Source organism: Anoplopoma fimbria, chromosome 2 (assembly GCF_027596085.1).
Source record: "Anoplopoma fimbria isolate UVic2021 breed Golden Eagle Sablefish chromosome 2, Afim_UVic_2022, whole genome shotgun sequence".
In the NCBI taxonomy this organism is placed as follows: Eukaryota; Metazoa; Chordata; class Actinopteri; order Perciformes; family Anoplopomatidae; genus Anoplopoma; species Anoplopoma fimbria.
The window spans coordinates 18,953,895-18,969,803 of record NC_072450.1 but is presented as its reverse complement, the minus strand read 5'-3'; the positions used below and the strand labels follow the sequence as shown (position 1 = coordinate 18,969,803).

The 15,909-nt window shown below is 38.4% G+C and overlaps 1 protein-coding gene across 1 annotated transcript in view; it reads right to left on the bottom strand.

Moving 5' to 3' along the window:
• The window catches only part of galnt18b (UDP-N-acetyl-alpha-D-galactosamine:polypeptide N-acetylgalactosaminyltransferase 18b), a 69,228-nt gene extending 55,916 nt beyond the window's left edge, over positions 1-13,312 (bottom strand). The window contains exon 1 of the mRNA XM_054615139.1: positions 13,072-13,312. Coding sequence (XP_054471114.1) covers positions 13,072-13,309 — 238 coding nt within the window. The 5' untranslated portion in view covers positions 13,310-13,312. The remainder of the gene's footprint in view (positions 1-13,071) is intronic.
• Positions 13,313-15,909: the final 2,597 nt, after the last annotated feature.

The following is a 15,909-nucleotide window of genomic DNA, read 5'->3' as shown; positions in this document are numbered from 1 at the left end:
TAACCGACTATCCATTCCCAACATCTGCAAGTTAGCCAAAGGCCTGGACAACAATATCAATCAAGGTTTCCCCATTTCCGTTCAGAGGAGGAGAAATGATCTTTGGGCCAAATTGCAGCCAGAGCTGCCTGTGGAAGATGGATAAAACCGGCCTGAAATATGATAGAATTGTTGTCAAACCCAAAAGCTGAGAAATGATCTTAAAAAACCCCATAAAAACTAAATACACATTCACACATTTAACTGGTCATACATTTTCCTAAGATTGTTTTTCTGCTATCAAACTGTTGGTAAATCATGAAATAAGAAGTGTCATCTAATTAAGGAGAAACAGATAATTTAAATTTAAACCAGTTTTCAAAAATGGCCAAATGTAGACAGGTTTCCACTTCAACCAAACACTTCATCAACTAGTGCTTTCATGCAAACTCATGGCCCTGCATTGCACATGGTGATGCTTTATATTTTGAACAGGCACAACATGAATACAATGATGTTTATCTTATCAAAGGTCTTCCACTTCTGTATCGGATATTTCCCACTACACTGATCTGAAACAAGATAAGAATCACGTGACATGCGGCATTTATATCAGCTCTGTTTTCATCTGTGTTGCTTACATTATTGTGTGTTTTTTATTTTACAGGTTATTTCCTCTTGTTGATTTCTGCCACAGTTGCTCTTCCGCTCAGTTACAGTCTTATTTGTTGTATGCCCTTGCCTTTAAAGGAGAGATTTTTTAATGAGACCTTTGAGGTTTCCTTTTATCTCATCTGTTTTATTTTTTTATTTTTTTATTTCCACCCCTCCGTTCTATCTCTTTCATGTATAAACAAACATGGCATCCTGTAAATTAAGAGATGTGGAAATCAAAGACGGAATGATGGACTAAAGGTTCAGAAACAGAATCAAATCATTCTGTGGAAATTGAACAAAAAAACATGTTTTTCCACAATAGGTAGAGTTTATTTCTTTATGTTTTGAAGGTGGCAGTATTAATATTTTGTATGTGTGCAATGGACAGTTTTGCAACTCTGTCAAAGCACAGAAAAAGACAGCATTTCATTTCAACCAATGACTACACTTCTGTCATTTGTACTGTTTTGGGACTGAAAGTACACACATCAATAACACAGATGGTGCAGTGATTTGCTGGGGAAATAAATATTATAAAGTCTGTATAGCCATGAACTGATGAACATGAATGATTTGTTGCTGGAGAAAGGCAAAATGTTGTGACTGAAAAATTCAACATAATCAAGAGGATGTTAAAACCTGAGAAGCTCTGCACTCACTAAAAAGTGAAAAGGACAATGTGATTCCTACAGTGATTCAACTTTTTGTTGGAATTGCATTGACTGGAAAATACAAATAGAGTTGATTGTAATCAAAATCAAAAAGGACACAAAAGCAGGGATTTAACACAGTAAAAAAAAATCAACACTAGTCTGAAATGAGAAACAAAGAAACTGGGAGAACATAAATTTGTTATTTTATTATCATTGGTGTTAGGCATATAAAACCTCACAGGCCAGATGTAAGTTTGAACTGGCATGCTCATTCATGAGAAAATGGAGAAAAATAGCCTCAGGCCGTCTCCATTTGCAAAAGCAGCTGGCTAAATGCGTTGTACCTCTCACATCACCCGTTAAAGGTGAAGAAACAAGCTAAAGACCAGTAATGAGGCTTATCAGGCCTCCAGTAAAAAGAGGCTGCCAGTGATAAACAAACCAGTGAAACACCATAAACATCACAGCGGTTGTGAGTCTGTTAGAGTTCATCATATTTTGGGGAGGAATGCACCAACCATGTTAAAGGTGAAGTGAAATTTCAATTTTTTTGTAAGCAAATGGAAACTATAATGATCGTGCAGCTATTGGTTTTTCAACATGCCCACGTAGCGCTGGTTATGTTAACCCGCAACAGCATTCAACATTTGGGAGGCCCTATCCTGCTGTTCAGTTTGTGATCCACTCTGAAACTTGCAAGCAGTTAGTTTAGCTGCTAAAGTTCCCACTAAAGGTCATTTTCTGCTCATGTTATTTCAACACCTGCTCAGTTATCCGCAGCTCTCACACTCTTAATGATGTCTAAGTCCCACAGTATACAAAGTAGAGGTCTAGCTAGGGTTAACTGTCTCTCTATTGAGAGGCAAATGGCCAGTTAGTCAAAACACACAGTAACGACTAGTGCAGTAAACATGGCACTCTGCCCGTTGCTCAGCGATTCAAGTCTCATAGAGATCGCTCAAATCACATATGGAACTAAGCAACAGCTAACTAAGCTGGTCCTCAGCCTGTTGTAATTAAAGTTTGATTGATATATAGTTTTTTTCCCATTCACTTAATTACCATTACCACATAGTCAGGCAGTACCTTAAACAAAAAATATATAGGAGGCTCTATCGCTGCTTAAATATACCAATAGTTTGGTTGTGTGCAGCTCCAGGCAACTTATGATGAGCTGTTTCAGCGCACCACCCAAAAGTGAACCCACCAACTGACGGTAAATGGTCTTCCCAGGACCCACATGGACTCGTTGGATTTCTCAGCAATCGTGTTGAACCTGAGGCTGCTGATTCACACGAGCTCGCGAGCTCTCAGTACAGAAATATGAAAGTTAAGTTTCTCTGCATTTCAGTTCTGTAATCAGAGCGGAGCAGATGTACTCTTACGTTTAGTTTTTCATCAATTTGAAAAGAAGCCTTGTTTTACACCCTGCTCTGCTTTCTCACTAACATCACTCCCGACATATAGGTTGAGGGGGATTTTATCTAACATGACTTCCTACAACAGTACAATGCGATATATAATTAGCTCAAAATCTCTGTGCTGTGTTGCAAAAAAATATGAAACAGCTCGGTCCTTATCACCGCACAGCAGATGCCCCACAAAAGACAGTTTTTGCTCAGTGTTGGTTTACACCTCAGAAGAAGCGGACCCAATGGCTGCTGGCTGGTTGCTGATGGCAGCCACTGCCCTCTGCAGCAGACAGACAAAGCAATGCCTGACGGCTGTATCACCCTGTCATGTTTTGTCAGAAGACCCAGAAGCCTTCCAAACCTTTTAGAGTGTGGGCTCATGAAAAAAGAGCACATTGAAACATAGTTTTAGTTTGAAATGAATGTGATATAAAACACCTTGTTATCTTGAATAGATCAGATTTTGTTATGATTATGGATTTTTTCTTTAGAAAATTTAAACATTGATCATCTTTCTAATTACAAGAAATATAAACAAGCAGCAAATCAACCCGTGACCACAGATGATGCAAAGTGTGCACATATAACACAATTCTGACGGCTACAAATACACTGCGTCTGCATTCAGAGGACTGCTGATGGGGTGACTTAAAGTGAAAATGATGCTGAAGCTGTGATGCACTGACTGTTGTTCTCATCAGTGTGCAATTCAGCCAGGACATCCCCATGTAAATACAAACCAAGCTCCTCACAATGGATTGGATCAATGGACAAATAAGACATTTTCACATGTGAGAGGCCGGATCCAGTCAATTGTTGCAGTTTAATTTATCTGTGAACTTACCGATTAATCAACCAATGGTTTCAGCTATAAATCACTGTGGTGTAACAGGTCGTTAATTCAGTTAAAATATGCAATCAGGAGATCAGCATCAATGCTTTGCAGTTGCCAATCCCTGATTTTGTGATCATTGTAAACAACAAATCTCTGTTGAAACCGGTAGAAAGAGAGCTAATAAAGTTGGCAGCACCGGACAGAAACATAAGGAGGTTCCATTGAGTAACATTATGATGCTTTAAGGCTCTGTTACGTAAAAATGAGTATTGGGTGAAGGTAAATTATAATGTTTTCATAATGTTTTCATATTTAATCTTGTCAAATGTAGTAAATGTAATAGTTTGAAGGAGATGTTTTCACAGCAATATAATATAAATATTAGGAGGGAATCTTGTCGACCTGTTAAACTTCCTAACACTAACTCTAAGCAGCTTATAACACATACATTTTTTATCAATAATAATACAATCTTTTATTTCATTCATCATTTGAATTTTGGCATATTTAAAAGATATATTTGCTCCATGTAATTACGCTGATCCAATCCGTGACTCGGGTCTGAGTTTTGTGATCCGCCTTCGCCTTTATAAATCAAACATCTATACACCACAGCAGGCAAGTTCAAAACAGTAAGAAAGGCTCTGACTCCTCATACTCACTCACAGTTTGTCATGACCATGAGGCATCTGACACTCAGTACGTCAGAAACAGCAGAGGACAAGTGAGTCATGTTGAAACTTGTTTTCACATGTAACGGAAAGATGCTCTTTGACAGTGACTGTACAGTCTTACATTTTATCCTGTGAGGGAAAGGTTGAGTGGTTTGAGAACTCAGGGAATAAAACACTTTTACAACCTCTTTATTTCACGATCAGGATCTAACGTTTTTCTCAGTGATTTAAGCCTCAACAGAGTGATAAAAACTTCAGAAATACATGAGGTGGATCTAACTTTGGATGCTTATGAAGACTTTCAATAGATGAACATTACTAATTTCACCAACAGTGCCACCTTGTATTTGTACAAACTGATCATACTAGCATTCAAATAGTTTATTTAGTGTATATTGTTCAAAAAAGTAAGGTAAGGTCTTGTGGAAAAAAGGTAGATTTATCAATTATATTCCCCCTCCGTTAGTCTGCCATGTCTAATATTACATTTGATATATTCACAGCATACCCATTAAGCAAGGTCCTTAGAAATCTTCTTTTTTTATATATATTTTAATCAAATATTTAATTGAATTATTTAAATATTTTCTTGCCTTTTTTGTTTTCTTTAAATGTTGTCCATGAAAAGTCTGAAAGCAGTTGGAAACCTTGAACTCTCAGATGAAGTCATATGAATAAAACAAGGTAACTTTCCACTTTGAATCAATTTGAAGACCATGGCTCATCTACAGCCTGTGCAGAGTGGATTATATGAAGGTCAATTCAACAGCTTCTTGTTTCTTCATGTTTCTACATATGGGATTCAATATAAGGACAGACAACGGTGAACATTTAATTATTTCAAATATAAATTAAAACATATGATGCTTGATGACTTAGCTTGTTTATAAACAAAACATTGTTACATCCACCTGTATTAATATCACAAAAAAGTTTTAGCTTGGCAGAGGTGGAAAAGTTGGTAAAACGCTAAAAGCAAAATGTAACAAAGTGCAATGTGCAAGAGAACTAGTGAATAACTCATGACGTCCATGAAGCCTGAGAATTAAACGTCAACTGACGCTTAGAGAGCTGAAAAATAGCAGCAGCAGACAAAAACATCAGATCTGTGTGGAGCAATGAGAAGACTCAGATCAATACATGACACAAACAGAAATGCCATGTTTTAATCATGCTTCTACATTTCTCTAGTTTCTTTGAAGTTTGACTGAGCTCTTTTAAGTACATTATGTTGTTGTGCCTTTTTCCTCTGCAGTGGTTTAATTGCACCAACTCCTTATAATCACATAACAGCGATACAACTTGGCTAATGTCGTCACATTCAGCTTGGTTCTACAGAAACACAGTTTGTCCAATGAAAAATATTAACAAATTCACATAAATTGGGACAATAATTATCTAGTGGGGTAGGGCTAGACATATCTTACATTTAAGGATATACAGGCTTAAAATCATTGTTTAGTCCATGTAATATTAAAATCCCCTGACCTCGTCCAGAGACACAAATCCTATCCTGTTCATTTGTAATTTTACAGCTTACAAACCCGGCAGATTTACTCTACAAGGGTTGAAGAACACAGACAACCTCTGCAATTATTACAAATCACAGGAGGACAGATCTCAGTGTGATGGAGATTGAAATTTACATTGGTTGTGCGTTCAAGAATGCTTGGGCAACTGAGGTTTGAAAGTCCCTAAACAGAAACCTTCTTAGAGGTTAGCTTCCCTCTCTACTGTTTTTTTTTTCTGGATTTGAAATGCAATGCTTCATGACAGATAACTACAGTTGGAGTTTCTTCTATCAACGATGGATTAGCGATGAGTGAAGGTTAGGAAAATGTATTTTGATAGAAGATCTCAATTATAGTTAGCGTTGATGAATCTCGTCTCGAGGCCACGATAATTCACTTCTGTCTCATCGAGTCTCACCCGGTAATCCATCTCCACCCTCCCCATCATAACCTCACATCAACACCAACTGACTCACTAAAGACAAATCGAATAGCTGAAGTCCACTGTCTCACAGATAGGAGGATCTGCAGAGTGGAAAGCATGCAGCTTCAATCTAATGCATGACAAATGTTGTTTCTGTTAACACAACTCACATCGTCACATTTGAGAGGTCAGTTTTAATGAATTTATTGACGTTTTTGATTTGAGTGGGAACAGATTGGCTTTGTGCACAGACTGCACATTAAACTTTATTTTGATAGTGAAGTACTCAAAATATAAAACCTTTCTTTGTGTCCTTTTTTAACACTTACAATTTTCTTTTAAAAACAAATTGAGTGTCCAAGAACCTAATTTGTAATTGTTGATAGATGGCCTAACACATTGTGCTGTTGTATTTAAAGTGACATTACTCAGTTACTACTTCAGTTTCTTATGAGAATTAAACTAGGATGGGAAGTTAAATATTATTTATTGATTGTTCCTTTGGTCACAGGTACAGATTTTGAAGTGTTGTCTATCTGCGGCTTTGCCCCCGAAAAAGAAGAAAACAATTTTGCAATCAAAAACCATTCCATGGATTAGAAAAAGTGTGCTGACAGATCAGATCATGTAGTCTGATCTGGTTTTAACTCAGAAACTACTGTGCTCCACCGCATTAGAAAATGACAGTCTACACTTGTTCACAGCAGATGGATACACTTTTGAAATGATGGCATGGGTGTGTTTGAACCAGAGCATGCGTCTTCACTTACTGTCATTATGGAAAAGAAAGTGCAGAGGAGGAAGATAGAGAAAAACAACCCAGAAACAACTGCTGATTAATCTAGAAAGCATTAAGTGACAAAGCACTACACGTGTCCCGTCTGCTGCTGCCTTCACTTTTTTTTTTTGAATCAGTGAAGGCTCTAAATGTATCCTGACAACATTTATGGTGTTTCTATAACCAACTCTGAGTAGTGAAGTGTATATAAGTACATCACTGTGTATCAATGTATACAGATAAATAGCTTGAGCTGCAATGTAAACCTCACACAGTAGCAGCTAAACCAGATTTCAGTCTTATTTTGTGGCTGCTGAAATTCAGTGGGGAAAAACCTACATCGAGAACATTTGCAATAGTGAACTGATCTATTTAGCAGAAATTGTCAGGGGACAACCTTTTGAATCGACAGTCTTGTAAGAGGCTTTTACACGTCTAATTTATTCTCTTCGTGATGACTTTGCCCTCTGGAGTCAGAATAATTAATTGTTTTCATTACCAAACATTCTCCAGTGCATTCATATCCCCCTTTTTCAATAACTTCTCGATTTATTGGAATTACCACCCAGAATATTGCCTCGTTTAATATTCCCACTCCTCAGCCCAGACTCTCTCTCTCAAACCACCTGCATCTCTGCCTACAGGCTGCAAACTGCGGGTGTCTCTTCTCTTTACTTTATTTCAACAGATGCCAAAGCCTGATAAACACTATCGCGGTACAAAGATGAATTCACAAAAACCTTTAAGGGGGTTGGTCTATTAAACTCAAATTTGCATACAGCTCTCTGTCTCTTCCAATATGCCCAGAGTCCTACCTGGCTGTTTACTGAATAAGTCATGAAATTCTGCCAATGGATGGAAATATTCCCTTGACAAATGTTTTTATTTAAACACATAATCTTTTAAGAGTGGAGCTAGATTGATGAATCAGCCGGCCGACATTGGCTGATAATAGCTTGTCACAGAATGCTTTATGTCGATATGTCATGAGAAACTGCAGTACAGAAACTTAGTTTATCCACCAGAGAGTATTGACAAGTTTATTTTTCAACCGCGAAGTACCTTGCATTTTAAAATTGAGGTAAAATAAATGATGTTCCAATCAGCCTCAACTGTACTTTGTGATTTTTTTTTATCATTAGCATGCTACCACACTAAATTAAAGGGGCCCTATGGAGGTTATTTTTTTATGTTAACAATCAGTGTAAGCCTGCTCACCATATTGCAGTGTGTGTTTCCTATCCAATCTAATAAACAGGTGTATGCATTTCCTTCCTAATAAAACACTTTCAGGCACTTTGCAGCATATCTGCAGAATATGTTAACACCAACTATTGATCAGTGGAAAAGTGTGAAAGCATCGGTGGGATTGTTTAGTGTGTCACCTGCATACACCCCTATGCATGTGCGTCATAAACATTAGCGTGATAGCATTGTTTTTGTTAGCCTGTTGGCTGAATGGCAGTAGCATTTAGCTCAAAGAACTGCTTTAGCTGCAGCCTCACAGAGCCGCTAGCAAAGCTGTTTACTCGTTGCATTGTTCGATATCTGTAACACACAGTCTGTAAGCTGAGTGCAGTCTAAGTTCTTTATTAATGCTGCTTGAGAAAACATGTAAAATCGATTAATAGGGAGAAAAATGCCAGGTAGGTAAGCCATTGCCTTAAACATACATTTAATACCAATATATACTCCCTGATCACTTATACTACAATCTAATGAAAGCCAGGTCATAGTAAGTGTTGTGAGTTGTACTGGACATTATTGTGAAATTCATTTCTCATATTCTGATGTTTGTAAATAATGCAGTTTACTTTAACACCACTTCGAACTACAACCTGAACAATATAAATAGATGTTAAACAAAAACCTTTCTGACAGTGTCATTTAAAAACGAACAATATCTTTGTAAATGTATAATTTATGACTGAACTGATGTCTTGGAATGTAACAAATAAAGTGGACACAGAGTATAAAATATATATTTCCTGGAGATTATTACTTGGTAGCTTTGTTTTTTCGACTTCAGACCCTACCTTCTCTGCACACAGCAGTATTCCTCAGCTGCTCCTGCCGTTCCCCAATCACCTGCCAGCACACCTGCCCCTCATTCACCTTAATTAACCACCCAGTTTATGCTCTCGAACACTAGAGTCTTCTGGCTGATTGTGCTGTGCCACTACGGAGGTAAGACCCAATCAATTAACTACTATGAGAAGGGCATCCCTAATTTCTTTTTCAGTTTCGGGTTAAATCTACTGTCAACATAACCCATGAACAGGTTTAAATAATACTCATCTTTTACATTGCAAAAGCCAAATTACAGAATAATCATCACCTATAAGTACATCTATCATCATGCTGCATTTGTAAGAAACATAAGAAAACGAGCTCCTGCAATGCCAAATATAAATGTGTTGCAGAAGAAGTTACAAGAAAAAATGAAAACAATCAGCACTGGACCAAATACTGTAACTCTCTGCACATGATGCCCAGATTTTCTACTTTTCTCTGCCATGAATACATACTGATTATGCCTTGATAACTTTGAATATAATATATTTGAATACCTTCAGTACACCCATTTAGACATCTTATATCTACTCACACTTGCATAGTAAAAAAAAAGGGTATTTACTTTGTAAGAAACAGGGTTGCCCTCATCTAAAATTGTATCAAAAGAGTCTTTTAACTGTTCTTTCTCCCAAATGACTGAGCACTTTCAAAGGAACTGTAAGAGTGCAACTTGTACTTTACCGAGCTGCATACCACAGCCTGCATGCACAAGCATGCACACAAACACCTGCACTCATCCATGTATTCACGTGTGCTTTCACCGCTTTTAACTTTAACTCGTTTATTATACAGCTGCACTCATTGTCGCTCTGGAAAATCACATAAGATAAATATCACAATGTAACTGTCCTCTGAGCATCAACGGAAACGCTGATTTACTGAGTTTCTCAATTGACTTGACAGGTGGATTAGCTCGAAGACATCTTGGGAGCTGTGGCTATAATATGCCGCTAAATCAGCACTGTGTTAATGACTGCCTCTCGCAGGCCTCGTGGCTGTCCAATCAGATTAGATGCTGGTAATACACATCCTCAGAGGTCGAAGCAAGCCATGAGACACGCTGCTTTTTCATAAACAACATCCTCATAAAACAGCATGTGGGTCACACCATTAAACATCAATAAACGTATTTTACACTGAATCTTACACTTTAAAGCTAGCATTGACAGAATAACTATTATCAGGTAATACCTGACATTTTGATTGTTTTAACTGCATTAACATAAACAACCGCAGTGAAAGATCACAAACTATTCAACTGAGGTATCGACTGTAGTCAAATAAATTCTTACTGCTGCAATTATTTGTTGATTAATCGATTAGTTGATTGAAAGAGCATAAATCAATGACTATTTCAATAATTTATTCATTGTTTGAGTCAGTTTTGGACTGTAATTCAGACCAAAAAAAACAAGTAACAATTTTTTTCTGAATAATTTTGAAAGCCATTTCTTCTTTTTAAAGTTTGATAAACTAAACGGTTTATCAAGACAATGGTTTCTCTCTAAACATTGGTAATACATACATTGATAAGGAAATATAAATATCCAAAAGTATCAAAGTATTTGCACAAGCTTGTAACTGAGCTTAAGACATATATCAGAGTGCTTACTTTACTGTCTATGCAAACATAAAGAACTATAATGATCATCTGAAGTAAAAGCTGATGGGGTTCTCTATAGACAGTCATAATAACATGCAAAGAGTGCAGCAAACAGCCCTCATGGTGGGCGTGTATGAACCTGCTCAGTCCGACTTTCCAATAAATTCTCCTGGGCTGACTGTACTTAATACAACAAAGAGCTCAGCCGGTTTATGGACTGTTGCCACGTTACTTTGTCCTGGTAAAAAGACACATAACTAAACCTATCATACAGTTAGAGAAGAATATTTCTATTTCTGTCTCATCCCGACTGACACCAGAGACATCTCTTCTGACTGTCCACAGTGACTCAGCTGCAGCAAATGTTTCATTCTCACATGCAGTAATGCTCTGTGGTGTGGGAGCTCATGTTGGTCTTAGAGTGCAATAGAACTAAGTGCATATGGTAGGGTGTATGGTGCACCAGGACCCTTTACAGGAAGTATGCAAGTCACAGTGCTAAACTACTGAGTGCAATAGCCAGGATATACAATTTCTGCACTTGTCTCACAGCGTGATATAGGAGGAAGATGTATTTTTAGAGATGTCGTAAGTACACTAATGACTCTATGGCTCTGCCTGAAGCTCCCTGACTGTTGACGCCGTCGGCCACATACAGACTCGGATTATGGGTCTCTATTTGCAGCGGATGCAGTCAGAGTAATTATCAGGGAAATCCAGACAATATGGCTCCTACTTAGAAAGACAGGTCATTTTGTTGAAACAGTTTTTATTGTTGCAAATGTGCACCAATATGACATCAGCTGTCTCCTCCAGCATTAGTAGCTACTGTTTTCATCAATAGCGCAGTGCCCCCAAACGACGATTGTAGTATTCTAGTTCTTAAAGGAAGACTTTTACATTTGGGGAGATGAGCAGATTGATGCCACTCATGTCTTTTTGGTAGATATGAAGCTACAGCCAGCAGCCCCTTAGCTTAGCTCAGCATAAAGACTGGAAACAGGTGGAAGCAGCTAGCCTGACTCTGTCCAAAGGTGAAATATCCACATATCAGCATATTTAAAGAATACTAATTAACATGTTATATCATGTTTGTTAAACCTGTACAAAACCAAAGTGTAAAAAATACTAACTTCTATTTGACAGGGGGTTATCTGTGGGACTATTTCTTTGCCAGGTGCAGTAATTTCCTAGATGTCACATGTTAATTAGTGAGGTGCCTCAGGCAGGGTAAGGTTTTTGTTTTTTTAAGTAATCTTTATTATAATTATCTTTACTGTTAGATGAAGGCTTTCTAAAGTGAAAAAAAATCACTGTCGAAATGTTCCCAGGCCATGTCGATGTTTTTTAAGCACAAATCTAGCATGAAATGATCTTTCCTGTCAGAGTAATAGAATAAGTTGAAACATGTAGTTTGGTGGTAAGTCACCTGAATAAAGCTCCGCCTTGCAGATGCCTATGGGTGCCAAGCTGAAATGGAGACCTGGCTCCAGGAGGAATGTTTACCCGAGCTTAGCACGGAGCCCTTATTGCTCAAAGCAGCATGCGTAGATTTCTGTCTGCATTTCACTTCTGCACCACTCCAGCTCTGTGCCATTTCAGATTGGGACCTGCCCAAAATGAGCCCCCCTGTGATGACAAGAATAGCTATTTTAAAGACACAGAGGGGAGACAAATTAACTGTGTGTGATCAAGTGTAAAGTAACTGTACACCAGGAGTGGAGGAGAGGCTTGAGGGAATTTGAGAGAAAGGATTCCAGACATTCCTAAAAGTAAGGAACAAGTTTTAAATATTGTAAAAGATGCAGAGTTTCAGAAATATTCCAAATTACCTTTGATAAAAATAATCCACAGTCTTAATTAGACTCCAGCGTGGAGTTTGAACAATACACTGTGTTGTACCTGCATTTTTATGCAGAATGTTTCTTCATGCAGGGGATTTTGGCTCTCAGTAAGGATGCATTATGTTATATCACACAGGTGGAGTGCAGTTCAAGATGAACCTTAATGAGGGTGCCAGCATGTTTTTAAGAGTACAAATGTATAAGATTTGAGCTGTTAATCACCAGAGCAATGTTGTACACTTAAATTGCACCCTACAGTAAGACTTTATCTAGTTTGTAACTATTCATGGCAGAGTTATAATACAGATTCTTATATTGTAACCTACTTATAACTAATCAGCTCTAGTGTAGAGCCATTGTTGAATATGTTGGCTCACTGTACTAATCCTTTTCATGGGAACATGCAGCTTTTCTTATAGTCGCTTGTCCTTTATCACACCCTCCGAATAATAAACCTTTCACAGACGAAAGATGTCCCTACTCTTTCAATTTCCAAAAAAATAGACGATGCAAATACATCTTATTGTGACTGCACTCTAAAAGTAAAGCTATTCAACTATTACTCTCTTTTGATGGAGCCCAGGTGGTTTGGGTGCAGGTAGAGTATACTGATGGGAGGCTTTACCTTGTATGTGCTGGTTGACCACATTCTCCAGTCGATCGAGCCTCTCAATGATCCGGAGAGTGTCACCTCTTTTGTCACCCTCTAACTTTCTCTCCGGCAAAGGCATCGGAACTTTGATGTAAATGTTGGCGATGTAATTAGTGACCCATCCGACATAGAGCAGGCAAACAATGTTGGTCATGCCGCTCAGTATCACGCATGTGGACACCAAAGTTTTGGTTCTCCTGGTGCAAGCCATGCCGACATCCCTCCATACAGCCTGCAGTATCCCGTCAAACCAGAGGACAGGGCGACAGTCTCCCGCAAAAAAAAAAAAAAAAAAAAAAAAAAAAAAAAAAAAAAAAAAAAAAAAAAAAAAAAAAAAAACTGGTATTATGAAGTTATTTCCAGCGACTGGGCAGCAATGCAATATCCAAAGCGCAGCGCTTTTACTTCAAATGTGCCGTGTGTTTTTTTCCTTCTTCTTAGGGGTGGTGAAACACAAGGTTAATGTCAAATATCTACAGGTGAAGGTTCTCTCCCTCGTTCCATTGCGAACCTGCGTCGGCTCCGGTTGCATGTGAGGATCAGGGAGACGGGAGAGACACGGAGCATCCTGCTGCAGCCAATGGGAGGGATGGTGAGCACTGACAGCCTGCGCACTGATTCACTGTGAAAGTGGATCTCACCGGACTATTCCCATAGCCCAGGACACAAAGTGTTATAACCTATTTGTGTCTGAATAGCTACATATTTCAGCCTCACCGACCTTGAACTGCTCATATTCATTTGTGGTGTTCTGACCTGGAGCAGTTATATACAAGTCCAGCTGGATCTATGAGAGTTGTTCTCTCACAGGAAGAAACCATCTTTGGGAGTTATTGCGATGAGATCTTTCCATACAAACATGGACTAGATTTCCTTGCTGCAATACTGTATCAAGCCACGAGATAGAGACAACGGGGTCTCCATGAGGAATGAAGGTGGTGGGTGGTGGTGGGGGGGTCATGTTATAGGTCTGGCTGTGGTCCAGCTCACTATGAGGAGGATGCAGGATGCAGAGAAGAGGCTGCACTCATCTCACGTGCTGCTGTAATTAGACCAGTGAAGGGAACTGTACCTACTAATTACTGCAGACCTGCTCAAAGGGCACAAATACAAAATGAGCACTTTAACCCGGTGAGACAAAGTACACATTTTATACCATTCTGCCAACCAATTCTTGATCATGAATACCTTTGAGGGAAGTTTGCACTGTTTTACATCTGTATAAGCCCTTTTTCCAGCAAAAAGAAAAGGCTTAAAACGTAGCCATTCAGAAGAAGGTGTTGCCCATGTTCACTCTCAATATACCCTGCACTGAATCTCAAACCTGCAGGAGTGTGTATGTGATGTGTTTGCTGCAGCAGAGCCCCTGGATGCTGTGCGTCACACAAGCTGTTTCTTTATGTTTCTTTTCTGAGTCTCTGAGGCTGGTTGGGTTGTCATTTCTTCCGTCCTCCTACTCTTTAGGAGCATCAAATCATTTTTATTTATTTAAGGAGTCTTGCATTTGACTGTAACTGAGGCACCCTTAAATGAACATGCAAGTTATATCTGAATGAATGCCACATATTTATTTTATTTTTTTACCCAAATTCTGGATTGTGTTTTGACAGTAATTTCCAGTATCATCTTGGCCAGATCATTATTTGCTATTAACAGCCATTGTTATCAAATATTTTCCAACACAGCAGGCAGCCAGAGTGAAAGTATTATATTTGATGTTGGAAAAAATAAACGCTTCATCGATATAATACATTTTTAGGGGAATAAGCAGCATTATTATGACAGTTTTTTTTTGTGTGAAAGGGAGAGCAAACAACAAAAACACTGACAAACTTCTTTGTTTGCAGTAATAACAACTGCCTTTTCAGAGCAAAATACAACTGAATCATTTTCTTTCTGGATGAGTTTTAAAGACCTTAAAGAGAGAGACTGAACAAGTCAGGTGAGAAAATGCTGCCATTTAAAAAAAAAATGCTTTAAAACTGATTGTTTTCAACTACAGTGCATATTTATCGCTTCATGTGAAAAATATGCTTCAGCATCAATAATTGTCTCAAATGAATTTGTTCAGTCAAAGAGCATCAGAGTGACCTCATTCATCCTTTCCTCCATATATCCAGATCTAATGACAGGCCACCTCTGCTGTCCTGTCTGCTCAGCAGCAGCCATTTACAGCTGTAAGATGATCAATGCAGGAGCATGCTGCCCATTCATCGCAGCTAACAGGCCTGCCAGGCAGAGTGCAAAAAGGTATTTCTTTTTAGTTTGCAATATGTAGGGTTTTTCTATTTGCTAGTAACATTGATGTGATTAAAAAAAAGTGTTTTCTCGCTTTTTGCTCATTTAATCTTATTTTACCCACGAGTTCCTAGTGAAAGACAATAAACTGTTTGTAGGATTTTGTGCCCTGCAGGTACAGTTGATGGTACCAACTGACGTCAGGACAGCAGAGTCGCTGCCCATCTTTAGGCGCAGGCTGAAAACTCACCTCTTCAAGAAGTACTACCCTGAGCCTTCCTCGTAGCACTTATTGCACTCGTATTAGTTGCTGCACTTACTGTATTCGTATCAGTTCGCTGCACTTATTGAATTTGTATTTGTTTACTGCACTTATCCTATTCGTAGTAGTCTGTAGCACTTACTATATTCGGATTAGTCTGTTGCAATTATTGTTTTCGTAGTAACTTGCCTCTGCACTATACTTTTGCTCTGGCTTATGCTTTGAGATGCTTGTTTAAGAAAGGAGATGCACTTATGACTTCTGGTGACTAGTAGTTCTCTTGAACACCTATGTTGAATACACTTCCTGTA